Source organism: Magnolia sinica, chromosome 6 (genome assembly GCF_029962835.1).
Source record: "Magnolia sinica isolate HGM2019 chromosome 6, MsV1, whole genome shotgun sequence".
Classification (NCBI taxonomy): domain Eukaryota; kingdom Viridiplantae; phylum Streptophyta; class Magnoliopsida; order Magnoliales; family Magnoliaceae; genus Magnolia; species Magnolia sinica.
Genome location: NC_080578.1, coordinates 8,488,546 through 8,508,499, shown reverse-complemented (window position 1 = coordinate 8,508,499; position 19,954 = coordinate 8,488,546). Strand labels below are relative to the sequence as shown.

Here is a 19,954-nt window from a genome sequence, read left to right as displayed (position 1 = left end):
AAGGTGGGGCTCATAGTTGGAAATTTCTCTTTTCTGGCCTCTCATATTTTCTCTGTACTTACAGACGTAGTTCCATGATATATGTGTTTTATCACTCTGCCGTCCATTTTGCCACTTAATTTTATGGCATGAGCTCAAAATTAAAACAAATCTAAACATCTGGTGGACCACACCATATGAAGCAGTGTTGATGGAATACTAATCCTTTTTTTTTTTTTTTTTAAAGTGTTGCGTGATTTGGATTGGATGGCAAAATAAATATTATAAAACTTTTTAATTGTGGGCACTCAATCATCATTGTTTCCTTGGTAAGGTGCAACGTAGATCTGATTTTTGAGCTCATACCCTAAAATGAGCTGGGAAAATGCCTGGCTTGAATAAAACACGTACATAACGGTGGGGTACCTTTTTATTTTTTCCTTCATGGAATTGTGCGCTACACTACTCTATCCGAGTCCTCTTTTTCTCTTTGAGTCCTTTCTCTCTCCACGTGTCGTCATCTGGCTTACCCCCTTAGGTGTCCTTTAAAAGGTTCATTAGCTGGAGGGAGATGCTTGTTATTCATTTACATAATGCCAATTTTTCTTCATCAAAGTTGCTGAGTTAACGGTGGCCATTTCTTCCAATGGCTCAAGTCCATGTTTTAAAAGCTGCAATCAAAGGGGAGTGGGAAGCAATCCTCACCCTCTATAGAGAGCGGCCAACCTTATGCGACGCCGCTCCAGTCACTGTCGTTACAGGCAACACGCTCGTTCACATTGCAGTGCAATCCGATCAAGACAAGGTGGTTGGCGAGCTGCTAGACTTACTGCCAGAACACACCCGCCTAGCGAAGAACAAGAGAGGAAACACTTCGCTCCATGAAGCTGCCAGGGCCGGAAAAGTCGAGACTGCAGAGATGATATTGAAGAAGGATGAGAACTTGATTTTAAGCCGCAACGACCGTGGCGAGATGCCTGTGTTTTGGGCTGCCATGTATGGGAAGAAGGAGATGTTGATCTTCCTTGTTTCTGTCGCTAAGAAGTTTGGTGATACGATACTGAGGAGGAACGACGGAGCTACTATCCTTCACGCAGCTGCTCTTGGTGAATTTTACGGTACGCTTTTTTTTTTTTTTTTTGAACAACGGCCTGCGAAGCCATTGAAAAAAACAGGAAGATACAACCTAGCTGGGATTCCGGCGGGTTGAAGACAAAAACAAAACAACCCGCCTATCGTAACTATACATGAATATGCAAAACCCGAAAAGAACAAAGCAGGGGAGCCTAAAAACAAAAAACGGCCCCCTGTCCCTCACCATAGAGAAGGACCTCTAAGGACCCCACGGAATGGGCGGAAAAGCATTGGGGAGATGGCCTACAGATGAATAAGACTACCGAGAAGCAACCCCGTCAGGGCGAACAAAGCCGGATTAACAGGGGGCTCCACGGGGAGGCCCGAGATAACCAAGACCCACCTTGTCAAGGAATAACAGCCCACGAATCAGAAGGGGTAGATCCCTAATATGGTGAAAAACCTGATCTGCTTGGATCCTACTACCTCCCCTTGCCATACCATCAGCAGGGCCATTTCCTTCCCTAGCAATGTACGAGAAGGAGTAGATGCCCCTGCACGCCAGGTTAGCTATCTGATCAACCTAGGGATTCCAATGCCTCGAAATAAGAGAATTTCCAGAAATGCAGTCTATGCCCACCTTGGAGTCAGACTCGACAATTGCCTTGGTCAGTCCTGCTAGTAAACATAACTTGACGCCGTCATGAATCGCACGGACCTCCGCTCCGATGTTAGTGCCCATGCCAAAGCCATGAAAGAAGACGAAGATGAGATTGCCGGCGGAATCATGACCCTCACCCCCAGAGAGGCCCGAATGCCCTCTAGAAGACCCATCCACATTAACCTTGACCCACCCTGGGGGAGGTTTGCGCCATCTGATAATTCCAGAGTGGGCGGGAGCCGGAGGGGTCCTCAAAGCATGGGATGGGTAACGCTGCAGGGCCACCTCCATGGAAGATCCAATAAGCATTTCCAAAAAGATCCTGGTATGGGACTTGATGGAGCGATCACTCATAGTGGTGTTGTCAAACCTGGCCGCATTTCTAGCTTTCCAGATCTCTCAGAGGATGGTGATTGGGAGGAGGTAGCGGATGAGAGTCGGGGCGGAACCTGGAGCCAGGGCCCTCCGCCATTGAAGTAGTCTCCCCTCCAACGTTTGATGGTTCGGGAAGGGGATACCGCACCAGGAGCTGAAGAAGCGCCACACCTTCGAAGCTTGTTGTCCCTCAAGGAAAAGGTAAAGGATGGATTCCTGAGCCAGTTGATGAGTGGGGCCTGGGTCACAGCAGTTACAACGGGATGCAAGCTGGATCCCTCTACTTTGGATTCTTTCATCAACTGGAAGAGCACCCTGTAAGAACTTCCAAACGAAGATGGACATCTTGGGATACAGTTTGTTGTGCCAGATCCATGAAACCCAGCCAGGGGCAGTACCTCAGGACCTCGAAACAAACCAAGCTGGCTTGACAGAAAAGGAACCAGATGGTTCATGAGGCCAATAACATCTCGCTGGATCTGGAGAAGTAGCAAAACCAGCATGGACAATCTGATCCAGAATCTCTTACGACAGATACAAACAGACAGCTGACGGAGGGAGAGGGCCAGCCGGCCTTAAGAAGTCTCTGATCTTCAGTGTACGTAGATCAGCAGGAATGGGATCGATGACTAGACGGAGGAGAGGCCCCTGTCCAGACCAGTTAACCTCCCAGAGATTCATATCGCCATCCCCAACTTCCCACTGCGCGTTCTCATCAATGGACGAAAAAAGGATCCTGATCTTCTTCCAAAAAGGGGAGACATTGCTGCAACAGCCACCCTCAGGCGCCGGGATAAGATCATTGGCGTATCTACTGCGGACAAATTGGACCCAGGGTCCAGCTGTGGAGCCGTGTTTCGCTGTCCAGGCCAGCTTGAGGCGCAGGGCAGTCATAACTTCCTTCAATTTCCTGACTCCCAGGCTTCCTTCTTCCACTGGAGAACTAATTTTGTTCCAGGCGATCCATGGTAATCTCTTCCTACCCTCGGCCCAACCCCAGAAGAATCTTGTGAACTTCTGTTCGAAAACTGTGAAAACGTGGGCCGGGACGTGCACTGTAGCCGACGTATGGATAAGGATGCTTCCGAGGACGTGTTTGATCAACATCAATCTGCCCGCTTGAGATAAAATTCTGGCCCTCCACCTGCTAAAACGGCTATCCACCTTCTCGAGAATAGCTCTGAAATTTGCCTCTTCAATCTACCTTTGGATAGAGGCACTCCCAAATATGGGATCTTAGGTGCGACTTTTGAGATACCCAGGAGACGCTGGATAGATCTCACTCTCCCCGCTGGCATCTTATCATCGCAAATGAAACAGCTCTTGTTCATGTTTATTTTCTAACCAGAAGCTGCCTGGAAAGCCTGGAGGAATTTCTTGATAGTGAGGAGAGATGAGCGGCCACCATTGAGGAAGAGCAAGGTGTCATCCGTGAATAGCAAATGGGAAATCAGCAGGCTCCCACGGTGAAGCTTGAACGGCAGGACCCAACCTCTGTTGACGAGGATGTTAAAGCTCCTAAAGAACACCTCGGACGCTATAAGAAACAGGGATGGGGACAACAGATCTCCTTGGCGGATGCCTCTGGAAGATTGGAAGAAACTCGATGCCTCCCCATTTATAAGAACTGAGAACCAGCAATTTTTCCAACATGCTTCCAACAGACAGATAGGCGAATCGCTGAAACTGAATTTGGCCAGTTAACTGTTCACTTCCCAAGTATAAGGTTCTGATGTAGTAATAAACTCGGTGAGACCGAGGTCGAATCCCAAGGGACTGAAACCTGTACGTAATCTGAAACTAAGTAGAACTAGAACTACACTAAGATGAAATCTAAATCGAATGTAATTGAGGGAATAATGATAAAATATTTATCTAAAACTTAAAGAATTCAGAGGTAGGAAACTAGGGATTCAGAGGATCCACTTGTAGAGATCAGGGAGATCTTATGCCTGCTTCAAGAACTCAACTGAACTTAGAGTCCCCTCTTCATCCAGCTGGAGGGTATAACCATGAAAATCAAATTGAACTTCCTGTGATATAGTTTTCAAGAGATGAAAGGTATATGAATTAAAATGGATTCCATCACCAAACCATGCCTAAGAGACAAAGTAAACAATAGAATTAAACTAATTAACAACCAATCAACATGATATAAAGGTTAAGAAGTGTACCATCATCCAACTATGCCCAGGAGACGATGGTGAGCAACAGGCTTCCTGACGTCATAAATATAAAAAAGAAAGGAACATGCTCAAAGCTATCACATAACCATTGTAATTTTAGTCACAACAGACCATTAAAAACTAAAAACATTCCCTATTAATCAAACTAACATCAAAGTACTTCAACTAACACAATCCAAGCCGTAAAATCTTCCCATCACTCCACAAGCTTCTCCTCTTAGCCCTAGCTAAGAGGTTTAGCCAGGCATGATTGGGCTAACTCTCTCAAAAAGCATAATAAAGACAGTAAAACAAATAGAAATTTCTAAACTCTCTCTTTCAGACGGACGTCCCAGCCCTTGGATTCAAATAGATGATTCAGATCTCTCTCTCTTACTTCCTTTTATAGAGAAGGAATGGGCGGTGGTTATAGTCGAACGAACCGACCTCTTTTCGCAGTCCAAATCGCAGCAGGAATAGACCTCTGTTCCTATGTAAGGAAAACACACAAAACAGCTGCGTTGGTTTTGTGTTTGGCGTGGATGACCATCTAATCCATCCATTCTGACACCATAGGAAGAAGCATGACCCCCTTCTTAAGACTTTGAACGGTCTAAATCATTCATCCGATCACACCCTTGATTATGGAACTGCCTAGAAATCCCGGATCTCACGATCGTGCATAAGCAGTGCCATCGAACTGACGCTGGATGTTGGTGGGGCCCACTTCTTGGTGTTTCTAGAAAAATCCAGTCCGTTCATTAGATTTTTCACAGAAAACCGGTCGACATGGTGAGATTGGAGTGATTTTGGTGTGGCCCACGGACTATTTCATTCCACCATTTATCTTCCGTTTGGACGATTGGAAATCTTCCTTCACTGCCTTATGGGATTCTGACACCTAGACCGTGATCATAGGGCCATTTAAAATCTAATGGACGGTCTTGATCACCATATAATTGATCATGGTGGCCCACGAAAACCAGTCCGCAATCTCTGTTCAGCGGCGGCAAAACAAGAATTTAAATTCCTTTTAGGAAAGATCGGTCAAAGCTTCAGTTGACCGATTCCTTAGGTGCGGTGTTCATCCAGTGCACGTGTACTGTGCACAAGCACCATGTAAGGTGGGTCCCACCTTGATGTATATAAGAAATCTGCTCCGGCCATTCCTTTCCTCATTTACTTTAAGACGTTGATTCCAAAATTGAAGCGTATCCAGCAATAAGGTGGGCCCCACTTAAGGATTTAAGGGGATGATCTGTCCGTCAGGTCACTTGTACAGGGATCTAATGGTTCAAATTTTATGTATACAGTTCCTTTATAGCCCTCAGGTCGTGTATGAATTTTTAAGCCGAACAGATGATGTAAACCCTGTGATCTTTCATTCTTGCCGACTTTCAGCCACTTGAGCTTCATTTTCTCAATTTTCTCAGATCTCTCGCATGTAAATCCGTCGATCTTGGTCCCCTGGAGTCCGTCTGTTGCCTTGGCATCATCAGAGCATTAATTTCATGCTTTTAACACCCTGTTTCGGTCCAAGCTCCTAAACAGACCTTGCAGCAAAAACATGGTTAAATTGAGCCGTTAAACAGTACCATGTTCTCTTATAGTTCTTCTTTTCATTCTTTCAGCTTTTGATTTTTCCATCGAAGGGGAGGGGAATCGAATCTGCACCTATAGGGAGCAAACCTATGGTGAAGATCGTACACCCAACCCTTTTCTGATGACAACTATTTGTTTTAGCTAGGTAGTTTTTTTTCTTTCATTCTTCTTTTTTATCTTTGATTTTTTTTTCAAAAACTTCTTTTTCTTTTTCTATATTCGTCTTATTGAACATGATGGACAAATTCCCAAGGTTGGTTCCTTCCATGCTTAATGATCATCAAGTTACAATTCAATATCGAACTGAAACTTTAATGTGCAAGTGAGATGTGTCTTGTGAAATCATGACTTAATCAATGTTTAAACCTTCTAATCATGGATTAACAGTTCGAACTTAACTGTAAATTCTAACAAATAACTGAATCCAATAGTCATAAATTACTAACATTACTTATCTTGTAATTCTAAATCCAAGATGGCCATCAAAATCACTTCGAATTCACAAGAAAGTCTAGAAAATTTAAAACTTTTCATAATTTTTGCTCAAGACCAAGAAAACATGATTAGGAAACCTAATCTCCCACCCCCAACCTAAAATCTACATTGTCCTCAATGTAAAAGATATATGAGCATGCAATGTACATGGGACAACGAAAGTAAATGAGAAGTGACGGGAAGATAGTACCTAGATGAAAGAATCAAGAAGAATGTTTCCACAATGATCATAGCATGCCGGTTAGCACAAGAGTGAAGACACGAAAGCAAACTATCCTAAAATAATGTAGGAAACAAATTAACCTAATGGCATAAAACCGTCTATCCTAGAACAGTATAAAGCAAACTACCCTAGTCATATGAAAGTAGGGAAAAACTAGTCGATCATGCCACAAGCTTTCTCTTTCGGCCAATATCTTGATAAGTTTCTCAGTAAGTTCCTCAACAGGATCATCCAAAAGCCCTTTTTGCAATAGGCTTGGATGCCCTGGAGCATGACATTCCAGAGAAACTTATGTGCCTCATAAGAAATTTTTCATTGAATTGCTTGAGGTATCCGGAGTATATACGATTCACCTATAACAGAAGAAGTTTCAACATTAGTATCCCATGATGAACTAGGGACTACAAGTAGATAAAGTTCAGAAAACTTCTCAGGAAGTGATGTAGTCTCAACACATTCCGAAGTGTCAGACTTCGGTTCCATTGTCAGCTCCTCCTCCTTTAATGGTAGACAGTGAGGATCTGGGGAGGGAGGGGCTTCAGAGTAAGGATTCTCTCGGTCCATGGCAACTACTGAGATGTTGACTTGCGAGGCATCCATTATTTCTTATATCATGGGATCATTTGAATCTGTAGAGTGTGCCAAGCAATCATCCAAAGAGTCAAAATATTCAGTTGAAAGGAGTTCATTCATCCTATCGAGATCTGTGATGATATGTCTAATAACTCATTTATCTTCTTCGAGAGTAGAAATGAGCATACTATCTTATTTGTTTTCAAGGTGGGATGAAATCACTACTGAGTATGTCTCTTATTGACCTAAATAGGCATATTTCAAATCAAAGGGCAAAAATTTTAGGTCAAGCTTCGGCACTTTGAAGTTAGATGGTAGAGGCACTGCATCGGTTTGGGGCAACACTTCAAATTGTGGCCTCCATCGGTTTACTTCAAGTACCGGCGCAGTATCAAACATGGCACCCATCTCTCTAATCATGTCATCATTAAAATCATGGGAGTGGGCCAGTTACATCTGTAGAGAGTCAGAGGATAAGGTCAGAGGTATCCTATCTTCCACGAAAGAGTCAATCATGTTAATGTCGTGAAAAACGTCATCATCCTCTAACTATCTGCCTGTATTGAAAAATATGTTTGACTCCAATGTCATATTCCCGAAAGACATAGTCATGACACCATTCCTGCAATTGATAATTGTATTTGAAGTGGCAAGGAATGGGCGACCAAGAATGATGGGAATCTGAGTACTCATGTTACTGATGGGTTCGGTATCCAGGATGATAAAATCTACAGGGTAATAAAATCTGTCGACCTGGACCAACACATCCTCAATTATCCCTCTTGGTACACAAACAGAGCGATCAGCAAGTTGTAGTGTGGTTAGGGTGGGTTTTAATTCACCTAAATCTAACTGTTTGTATACCGAGTATGGAATCAGATTGACGCTCGCTCCTAAGTCAAGAAGTGCGTGATCAATTCGTTAGTCCCCGATTACACATGATATGGTTGGGCTACCGGGGTCTTTGAATTTATGCGGCATATCTTGCTTTAGGATGACACTCACTTTCTTAGTCAAGAAGATTTTCTTTTGAATATTCTGCCGTCTTTTGGTCGTGCACAAGTCCTTCAGAAATTTGGCATATGAAGGTATTTGTTTTACGGCATCAAGTAGAGGAATGTTGACCTTCACTTGTTTCAACACCTCTAGAATATCCTTAGAGTTAGAGAGAGGTTTTGGTGCAATCAACCGTTGGGAGAATGGAACAAACGACTTCCCTTGAGGTTTCGGTTCTAATTCATGTGGAGCAATACTAGGTTTATCATCGTTGTCCTCTTCTGGATCCTTAGGCTTTTCAGCCCTAACCGGAATAGTTTTGTTAATGATCTTCCCACTCCTAAGAGTGGTGATGGATTTAGCTTGTTCCATCTGATTTGAAGAGCTAGGGTCACTTATTTCATATTGCGGTTTGGGATTGGGGAGAGGTTGAGCAGGAAGCATCCCCTTTCCCACAATTGCTAATTGTGACTCCATCCTTTGGACAGACGACACAAGCGTTCCAATTGCTGATCTGATTTCCTGGATTGCTTGTGTCGTATTCTGATTAAGTAGCTCTTGGTCTTGAATGTGTTTTAGAACCGGATCCTCTTGAGGTTTCACTTGATTTGGAATTTGATTAAAGAAACCTTGAGGAGGAGTAGTTTGTTCATTCCTCCAATTGAAGTTTGGATGATTTCTCCAGCTAGGATTGTATATGTTAGAGGTGGGTCCATTGAAAGGCCTTTGGTAATTATTTACAGCATTGGATTGCTCAGTCAGTACCTCTTGAAAGGCAGATATAGTTGGACAATTTTCAGTTGTGTGACTGTTACAACCACAAATACCGCAAACAACTTCCTTACCCTTGTCCTTCCTTGATTCCATGGCCTCGAATTTCTTTATGAGATTAGCCACTTTAGAATTGAGATTATCATCCTCTTTCAGAAGGTATACTCCGTGCCCATTTCCTTTGATTGAGTGGGCCTAGTAGTGGTATTTGATTTTGGGTATGTGTCCCATGCTTATGTGTTTTCAGCAAGTCTATCCAAGTAATGTCATACATCATCAACATTTTTATTTATAAATTCTCCATTGCACATTGTCTCAACCAATTAGCGCATGGAAGATGTCAGTCCATCATAGAAAAAGTGTGTAATGCACCATATTTCAAATCCATGTTGTGGGCATGAGCTGACAAGATCCTTGAAGCGCTCCCAACATTGGAAGAATGTTTCATCCTCCTTTTGGGCGAAGTTCATGATTGACTTTCTAAGGGTGTTCTTTTTGTGATATGAAAAAAATTACTTTATGAACTCCTTTGTCATGTCATTCCATGTGCCAATAGATCGGGGACGTAGTGAATGTAATCACGTCTTAGCTTTCTCTTTCAAAGAAAAGGGAAAGAGTTTCAGCCTGATCGTGTCCTCAGATACGTTAGGAAAGTATAAAGTGGCTATGATTTCATCAAACTCTTTCAAGTGTATATATGGATTTTTAGATTCAAGCCCATGAAACTTTAGAAGGAGTTGGATCACCCCTGGCTTGATATTCATGTGTCCTATATTTTTTGGAAAAACCATGCATGAGGACATACTCACCCCCGCCTGTTGTAAATAATCTCGTAAAGTACGAGGCGGGGGTGCTTGATGCACCTCGTTCTCATCCTGGACGTCGTCCACCCTATGTTGGGGTAGAAGAGGTTGATTTACGGCCATAACCTCAGTTAACTCTGAGGATCTCAAGTGGTGTCTAATCCTGCGATGAAATGATAACCCCTCAACCAATCTTCCTTGAGACATAGAGTGTTGCACTTGGGCATGAAACACTCACAGCCCTCAATTCAAATTCTAAACCTAAACCTAAGAGAAAGAAAGAAATACAAATCTAGAAGATAAGAAAAAAGAGTTGGAAGGAAGCTACCAAAATAGAAGTCCTAAATTAAGAACCTACAAAACAAAACAAACCAAGAAAGTTTCTACAGATAGAAAGTCTAGAAATAGCAAGAGATCCTAAAATAAAAAGTAAACTAGTTTCTAAAAAAGGAAAAAATTTCTAAAAAGGAAAATAGAAAGTTTCTAAAAACAAATTAAGAAAATTCTAAACCTAAAATAGAAAGAAAGTTAGTTTCTAAATTAGAAGAAATCCTAGAATTAGAAAGTTTCTAAAGATAAAACCTAATATAAAATAGAAAACAGAAAGATTAGAAAATTAGAAAGAGATTACCAATTTAGAATGTGTATGTCAAGGTCCTACAAAACAGGAAAACAGGTTAGTTTCTAGAAATCAGAAAAATCTAAACCTAAAGATAGAAAATCCTAATATTAATCTAATTCTAAAACCAATTAATTTAAAAAATACGTAGTCGTGATTCCCCGGCAACGATGCCAAAAACTTGTTCACTCCCCAAGTATAGGGTTGTGATGTAGTAATAAACTCGATGAGACCGAGGTCGAATCCCAAGGGACTGAAACCTGTACGTAATCTGAAACTAAATAGAACTAGAACTACACTAAGATGAAATCTAAATCGAATGTAATTGAGGGAATAATGATGAAATATTTATCTAAAACTTAGAGAATTCAGAGGTAGGAAACTAGGGATTCAGAGGATCCACTTGTAGAGATCAGGGAGATCTTATGCTGCTTTAAGAACTCAACTAAACTTAGAGTCCGCTCTTCATCCAGTTGGAGGGTATAACCATGAAAATCAAACTGAACTTCATTTGATATAGTTTTCAAGAGATGAAAGGTATATAAATTAGAATGGATTTCATCACCAAACCATGCCCAGGAGACAAAGTAAATAATAGAATTAAACTAATTAACAACCAATCAACATGATATGAAAGTTAGGAAGTGTACCATCATCCAACCATGCCCAGGAGACGATGGTGAACAGCAGGCTTTCTGATGTCATAAACATAAAGAGGAAAGGAACATGCTTAAAGCTATCGCAGACTCATTGTAATTTTAGTCACAACAGACCATTAAAAACTAAAAACATTCCCTATTAATCAAACTAACATCAAAGTACTTCAACTAACATAATCTAAGCCGTAGAATCTTCCCATCACTCCACAAGCTTCTCCTCTTAGCCCTAGCTAAGAGGTTTAGCCAGGCATGATTGGGCTAACTCTCTCAAAAAGCATAATAAAGACAATAAAACAAATAGAAATTTCTAAACTCTCTCTTCCAGACGGACGTCCTAGCACTTGGATTCAATCAGATGATTTAGATCTCTCTCTCTTACTTCCTTTTATAAAGAAGGAATGGGCGGTGGTTATAGTCGGAGGAACCGACCTCTTTTCGCAGTCCAAATTGCAGCAGGAATAGACCTTTGTTCCTGCGTAAGGAGAACGCACAAAACAGATGCGTTGGATTTGTGTTTGGCGTGGATGGCCATCTAATCCATCCATTCTGACACCATAGGAAGAAGCATGACCCCCTTATCAAGACTTTGAATGGTCTGGATCATGCATTCGATCACACCCTTAATCATGGAACTTCCCAGAAATCCTGGATCTCGCGATCGTGCGTAAGCAGCGCCATCGGACTGACGTTGGACGCTGGTGGGGCCCACTTCTTGGTGTTTCTCGACAAATCCAGTCCGTTCATTGGATTTATCACCGAAAATCGGTCGAGAATGGTGAGATTAGAGTGATTTTAGTGTGGCTCACGACTATTTCATTGCACCGTTTATCTTCCATTTGGACGATTGGAAATCTTCCTTCATTGCCTTATGGGATTGTTGTCACGCCCTAAACTCAGAAACCGGGCTCACAAAATTCTCGATCGCTGAATTCGGTGCCGACAGCCTCCGTAGTACCCCATTCTCAGCTCCTAGCGCGCATGCGCTGGATTCCGATCCTGGGATCCTACAAGGAGGATTTTTCAACGTGCATTTGTCTCATAAGAAGCATAACCACAAGTATACCCAAATCAGAAGAACAACATCATCATCACATATCTACTAATATAAAACATTTGAATACAATGCTGAAAGAAAAATACATATGACAAAAATCAAAACTCCAGAAGTCCACTACACACTCCAAGCTCAACGCTGTGGCAACCTAATGCCACCTGCACACATCTATCGTGCATAAGCTTATAGGAAGCCTAGTGGGTGGTGAAAGTGTGTGCATAAGGTAAGTGCCCAGTAACTAATATCAGAGTAATCAGAGTAAGCAAAAATACTAACAAGCCCATAAATCATACAATATTCAAAATACTAGCAAGTTCATAAATCATGCGATATCAGAGTAATGCGAAGACATGCTAATAGGCCTATAAATACCATCAGCCTTATCTAGGTTATGTGATGTAAAAATATAACAAACCAATATCATATATTGATGAAGGAATGTAGATCAGCTATGCAATGTGGAGGTAGTAAGCTAAATACTATATGTTGAGAATGCAATGCAATATGCGGTGCGAATGAAATGACTAAGCTGAACTGTGAAGTCGGGATGGTAGTACGTAGTATCGCAAGCTACGGGGTCTATCACAAAGGGCTTCTATCCAAACCAGTCCCATACCTAAATTTAGATAGTCAGACCCAATGTGGTAGACTCCTGATCTCAGGTTAATTGCGCGTCCAACCGAAATCCTGGTCATGCGAAGGTACAAAACAATTAGTTGCGCACCACCAGCTCGAGTGGATAGTAAATAAAATGAATATATGAGTATGCAACTCCTACTCAATAAGTCCACATTTCAGTACAGTTCCTCTTTGGAAAATCACCGGGGTCTATTACACTCCAAACCAGATTGCCACCCCATCGCACGCAACAAGGTAAGTGGAAGAGACCTCACTATTCGCCTACCAATATCGGGCCCGGCTCGTCGATAGCGGACCCATTTCTCGAGCTGGTCAGACTCAGCCTAGCATTGCCCCCTCCTCTCGGGCAGGTAAAGCCGTACCCCCTTCCAACCGACCACGACATAGTGGGAGATGCGGCCTAACGGTATACGGCCCTCATGTGCTCATGCATCCACTAGGTCTAGACGTTGGAGCAACCTCTGGAACCAAGAGGGTTTAGGAACTTTCACTCAGGGATATCTATAGTAACCCATGTAGAACAGATTTTTGGTGTCCCATCTGACCATCCACGAAATACCTGTGGAGGTTACGACCCTGATGTCGCTAGGGCGTACAGTAATCACAACACACAATGCAAGATGCATGAGTCATACAAATCAGTCATGCATCAATCCTACGCATACCGTGTACTCATGTGAGATAATCTACGCCTATCAGGGAGTCTCATAACAACATGCCCAATGACATATGCAATGATCAACTACATCTCATAACAAACATGCAGATGATATGTATGGGCATGTATCGTGATGCTATGTTGTCACATACTCATAATCGGCATCAATAACCGGCACCGACAATCGGCATCGACAATCGGCCTTGACAATGTCAATCGACCTCGATACTTGACATCGACAATCGGAATCGATCAATAATTGGAATCGGCAAATCGGTCATGTCAATCGAAATCGACAATCGGTCACGACGATTGGAATCGATCGATAATCAGAATCGGCAAATCGGTCACGTCGATCGGAATCGACAAATCAGTCATGACGATTGGAATCGATTGATAGTCAGAATTGACAAATCAGTCACGTCGATCGGAATCGGTAAATCGGTCATGACGATCGGAATCGATCGATAATCAGAATCGGTAAATTGGTCACGTCGATCGAAATCTACAAATCGATCACGTCGATCGGAATTGACAAATCTGTTATGACGATCGGAATCGATCGATAATCAGAATCGGTAAATCGGTCACGTCAATCGGAATCGGCAAGTCGGTCACGACGATCGGAATCGATCGATAATCAGAATCGACAAATCGATCACGTCGATCGGAATCGACAAATCGATTATGACGATCGAAATTGATCGATAATCAAAATCGGCAAATCGGTCACGTTGATCGGAATCGGTAAGAATGGGCTTAACAAAGCCTAAGGGAATGTCACAATGAGGACATTTAACCATCATTGCCCATCAATGTGGACATCTAACCAACATTGCTCCCAAGGAGTGGCCCACATAAGGGATTTATACGCAACGTAACGGCCACACATACATCACATCGAGCCTCGCCCATGTGCCTCAAATACATCACAATGGGCCACAGCCCATGGGCCTCGAATACACATTAGGTGGGCCCTACACATGGGTCTCATATACACCAAATGGGCCACGCGTCACGGGTCTAATACATGTCACTATGGGCCGCAAATAAACATCATAGGTGGGCCTTACACATGCGCCATTAATACATATGAATGGGTCATGACCCAGGGGCCTCAGATACAACAAGTGGGCCGCGTCAATGGGCTGCACCAATGGGCCTCACACATACATAGTGGGCCTCAAATACATCTCAATGGGTTGGGCCCTGCTCATTCCAAATGGGCCCATCAATGGACAACTTGGATAAAACACACACATCATGTGGGGCCACATGAATGGACGGTGCGAATACAAAATACGTACATCTAGGTGGGCCCCCACCCGTCCAGAAATCAGATGGACGGCATGGATGAAAACATATACATCATGTTGAACACCACTGTCCAGACAGTGGACAGGATAAAACACATATCTCATGGTGGGTACCCACCATCCAGACCTGCTGGACGGGTGCAGGTGAGACCCATAAATCAAGTGGATTCCCACCAGATGGACGGTGTCGGTGAACCCCATGCATCACAGGAAGCTCCACCGTCCAGATGATGGATGGTGGATGAAACACATACATCTGGTGGGTCCCATGTTTGGCCCACCAGATATATATCAATATGTATATATATATTGTATTGCTTTAATGTAATTATAATATTTATCAAACCGCCAGCCTCTGGACGTCCATTGATGGACGGTCTGGATATATCCGTGTGGGACCCACGGCAGCTACATATAGCCGGTACGAGGCACTCCAGCTAATCAACTTCCCACCGTTCAGAGATTGGACGGTGAGGATACAATACATCGATCATGGTAGGCCCCACACGTTCAGCTTCTGAACGGTGAGGATTTGAAACACATACATCAAAAAGGTGTCCCACCGTCCAGAGTGCTGGACGGTGAGGATCAAACCCATACATCATGGAAGTGGGTCCCACGTGCATCTCACGGACGGACGGCGTGGATTGAAAACAAATACATCACTGCTGGGTCCACACGTGGACAACAGGGATAAAACAAATATATTTACGGTGGGTTCCACCGTCCTCTCAGAGCTGGACTGTATTTAAGATAGATACATCCTGTGGTGTCCACATGGACAGCACTCCACAGGAGGACTTCCACCTGTCCATAGAAGGACGGTGGAGATATAAAACATATACACCTATATATATTATATTATATTATATTATATTATATATATTACAAACGTTAACTTCCAGCCGTAGATGCTACTGATCAACGGCCTGGATTTAAACATACCTCATGGTGGATCCACGAAACTGCTGACCTGGAGCAGCAGTTGCTGCATGCTGCGTGGGACCCACCACCTGGATGCACAGTGCAAGTACAACACATCACGGTGGCCCCCACACAGCACCGTCCAGAAATGGACGGTGCAGATACAGATACATCACAGTGGCCCATAGGTCTGCTGACATTAATCAGCAGCTGCATCTACTGGGACCCACCGCCTGGATGAATGGTGTGGATGAAATATATTCAACATAGTGGGTCCCACTGTACTAATGGTGTAGGTAAGACCCATAAATCACGGTAAGGTTTCCACCGTGCGGAAAACTAGACGGTATCGATATAAAATATATACATCATGTGGGATCCACATGTAGGCAGATGCATCAAGGTGGGATCCACACAGGTGGCCCAAAAGCATAGGACCAAGCTGATATTTGTATTTTCCTTCATGCAGTCCAGCAGCCTCAACTGCTGGACGGTATGAATACAGTATCGGCATCGATGTGGGTCCATGTACACGTGGTCCACCAACCACGCACATCGAGGTGGCCCCACGTGTGGATGGCATGGATCTAATACATACATCATGATGGGGTTGCATCAGGGTCGGCCACACATATCCAAAGAGAGAAAGAGGGGGAAATAGAGAAAAATGGAGAGATCGGAGAAGTAAGAGGGACCCCGCCACTATGGGCCCCTCTAGCTTACAATCACATACATCAAGATGAGTCCCACCATATGTGGGCCCTTAAATCATAAAAACAATGGTAGAAAATCACTCACCGTTGCAAATCTTCTAGCCTCTTTGGTCTCCCCAAGCTCCAAGGGATGTGATTCAACGGTCGAGATTATTTGGAGGGCGAGGATGGGAGGTAAGAAGGTGGGCCACACAAGCATCTCCATCGAAGTCATGGACATTGAGTGCTCTCATGGTGCTTGGGAGAGAAAAATGAGAGAGAGATGAGAGAGAGAGAGAGAGAGGATGTAAGAAAGAGAGGGATGGGTAAGTGATGGGGTGAGTGATGGGTATACTTGAAAAGGGATGGGTGGAGAGAGGGAGAGTTGACTTTGGGTTGCTTTTTTTGGGTAAGGTGACATGTAGTTGATTGATTTGACCTATTGTAGAGATTCTCTCGGTATTGCAATACGCGGCATTTTCTTTGAACTGAACATGGGCCCACATCTCCTGGACCGAGTAACCCCTTGGTGCGTAATATGCGGCGTCGGAACCACGGCGACGACACAGTCGTAAGGGTATAAGTTTCGAGTCGATCCGACTATGATATACGGGACACGACTCATGATCGCGCGCAAATACAGATAACAGATCACGGGTCGCTGGAATTCGACCGGGAGGACCGCGAAGGCTTACGGAACGATACGGTTAGGATACGGGTCTTACAATTGTGACACCTATAAAGTGATCATAGGGCCCTTTAAAATCTGATGAACGGTCTCGATCACCGTACAATTGATCATGGTGGCCCACGAAAACCCGTCTGCAATCTCTGTTCAGCGGTGGCAAAACAGGAATTTAAATTCCCTTTAGGAAAGATCGGTCAAAGCTTCTGTTGACCAATTCCTTAGGTGCGGTGCTCATCTAGTGCACGTGTACTGTGCACACGCACCATGTAAGGTGGGTCCCATCTTGATTTATATAAGAAATCCGCTCCAACCATTCCTTTTCTCATTTATTTTAAGACGTTTATTCCAAAACAACGATCAGGTGGGCCCCACTTAAGGATTTAAGGGGATGATCTGTCCATTAGGCCACTTATAAAGGGATACAATGGTTCAAATTTGACGTGTACGGTTCATTTGTAGTCCTCAAGCCATGTATGAAGTTTCGAGCCAAAAAGATAATGGAAACCCTGTGATCTTTCATTCTGGCCAACTTTCAGGCCACTTGAGCTTCATTTTCTCGATTTTCTCAGATCTCTGGTATGTAAATCCATCGATCTTGGTCCCCTGGAGTTTGTCCCTTGCCTTGGCATCATTAGAGTGTTAATTTCATGCTTTTAACACCCTGTTTCGGTCCAAGCTCCTAAACACACTTTGCAGCAAAAACAAGGTTAAATTGAGCCGTTAAACAGTACCATGTTCATAAATTCAGGTAGTAACTGGGGTCTGATATGCAATATTTGACCCTCAACATTAACCCGGTCATAAGCTTTCTCCAAATCCAATTTAACTATTAAGTTGTTACCTCTCACTTTTCTGCCAAGCTCACGCACCACTTCATTGGCCAGCGCGATATTCTCGGTTATGGCTCGATCTTTAACGAACGCCACTTGTTCAGTTGATATCAGTTTGGGAAGAAGAGTCCCTAATCTGGTAGCTAGAATTTTCGAGTAGATCTTGTAAATGACGTTACATAAACTGATGGGGCGAAAATCAGTAAAAGAGGATGCTGAGAGGCTTTTGGGGATTAGACAAATGAGGGTAGCGTTGAAAGCCCTTGGAAGAGGGACCCCCACGAAAGAAGGAGTGAGCTGCGGCAAGGATGTCCTGTTCGACAATCTCCCAGCAAGCGGAGAAGAATGCTGCAGTGAGGCCGTCAGGCCCCGGAGCTCCATCTTGAGGAATGGATAAGACTGCCGCATGAACTTCCCCCCATGGAAGAGAGGGATAAGGAGTCATTTTCCTGCTACGAAATGAGGGATGGTATTGCCAAAAGTAGGTCTGGGGCTGGGGAGATGGGCTCTTCCTGGAAAAGCTGCTCGAAGAAGTCAACAGTCGCTAATCGGATGCCATCGAGGTTAGAAGTAGTTGAACCGTCTGCTAGTTTGATGGAGGAGATTGACGAGTGCCTTATCTTCCATGTTGCTGAGGCATGAAAGAATCTTGTGTTGCGATCTCCTTCCTAGAGCGAGGAATTTCGGGCTTTCTGCTTCCAAAAGACCTCCTCCATCTGCTCTAGGATTGCCAACCTTCTCTTGGCTACTGCACTCTCCAGAAAAAGGAGATCGGAAGGGTTTTCCTATAATCTACGTTCGGCTTTATCGAGATCCTCTTCAACCATTTTCATTCTGTTGAAAATGTTGCCACAGACTTCCTTACCACATCTTGAGTAGTTGCTTGGTTTTCTTCATTTTGAGTTGGACGTTCAACAGAGGATGATCTGAGCATTTTTTCCTTCCCAAGCTTTACTGATAACCTATCTGAAAGAATCGTGTAAAGTCCACATTCTTTGGAATCAGAAGGGTCTTACCTTAGGTTGGGCGAGCGAAGGACAAGATAGGAGAAGAAGGGAGTGGTCCAAGTTGCAGCGAGGGAGATGATGGACCTGGAAGGACGGGAAAAAAGAGGCCCATTGCCTATTAATGAGCACCCTACCTAGCCGCGCCCACATGCGGGCGAGCCCCGATCTGTTGTTGCTCCAGGTAAACCGATTGCCAACAAAGCACGCATCAATAAGCCTGGAATGATGCACTACATCTGGAAAATCTGATCTGTTGATGTTACCCAAATATTGACTTGCTGATCTATCGTCCAATTCCAACACTGCATTAAAGTCGTCACCTATTGCCCATGGACCTAAGAGGAGATTACTCAGCGATTCCATCTCCTGCCAAAGAGATCTCCTGAGCACCAAACTGCAGCAGGCGTAACAATGGATAGGTGTACGGATCTGATGGAGTTCTGAAAACACATGCTTAGAGAGAGCATTTGATTAGAGGAAGAAATAATCGCAGTATTCAAATTGTCATGGAAAAATACCCATATTTTGACCCCCCCCCCCCCCCCGCCCCGCATCGCCATTCGAGGAGGAAGAATGAAACCCGAGCTTCAAGCCAATAGCCACCCTTCTCTCATCATGTAACATAGGTTCTAGAATCGCCACTAGACAAGGCTTGTACCTTCTAATCAGAGGCTTCAAAGTTCTGATAGAGCGTTCCAAATGAGCGCTCTATCCATCAGTTAGACATCTAGAGTTCATGGCCCTGCGCTTCAGCTAACATAACCTACTATTCCACTCACCTACTACTTGTAAGTTGGTAGCCTTTTTCATCTGGAGCTTGCTTCTTCTGCCATAAGTGCAATTGATGGGAGGAGGCAAGGAATGTAGAGGGAGTTGGGCCCTTGGGCTAGGCACCAGGGGCACTGGCGACTGAGGCAAGTTCTGAAGGATTGCATTCACAGGAGTTGTTGATTGCTGGGGTCCTAGGGTGCCATTGTCCCTGTCGTCGAGGACAAAAAATGGTGACAGGTCCACTTATAAGGTGGAATTTTATGGTACGCTTAAACTGTGCGGAACCACTGTAAATTGTAGTCTTCATGCCTCGCCACATTATACTCTATTTTTTCCATGTGGGATTTTTTTTAAAAAAAGACAGTAAGAACCACACAAAA

At 43.7% G+C, this 19,954-nt stretch overlaps 1 protein-coding gene and 1 non-coding gene across 5 annotated transcripts in view; both read left to right on the top strand.

Moving 5' to 3' along the window:
• Positions 1 to 551: 551 nt before the first annotated feature.
• Positions 552 to 19,954, top strand: part of LOC131248178 (ankyrin repeat-containing protein NPR4-like) — a 42,164-nt gene continuing 22,761 nt past the window's right edge. For all 4 annotated transcript variants that reach the window (XM_058248282.1, XM_058248281.1, XM_058248280.1 and 1 more), the window contains exon 1: positions 552 to 1,097. In XM_058248282.1, the coding sequence (XP_058104265.1) occupies positions 626 to 1,097 (472 nt within the window). In that variant the 5' untranslated portion in view covers positions 552 to 625. The remainder of the gene's footprint in view (positions 1,098 to 19,954) is intronic.
• Positions 9,296 to 9,402, top strand: LOC131250198 (small nucleolar RNA R71). Its single transcript, XR_009173126.1, has one exon. It is a non-coding gene; the product is annotated as a small nucleolar RNA R71 (small nucleolar RNA).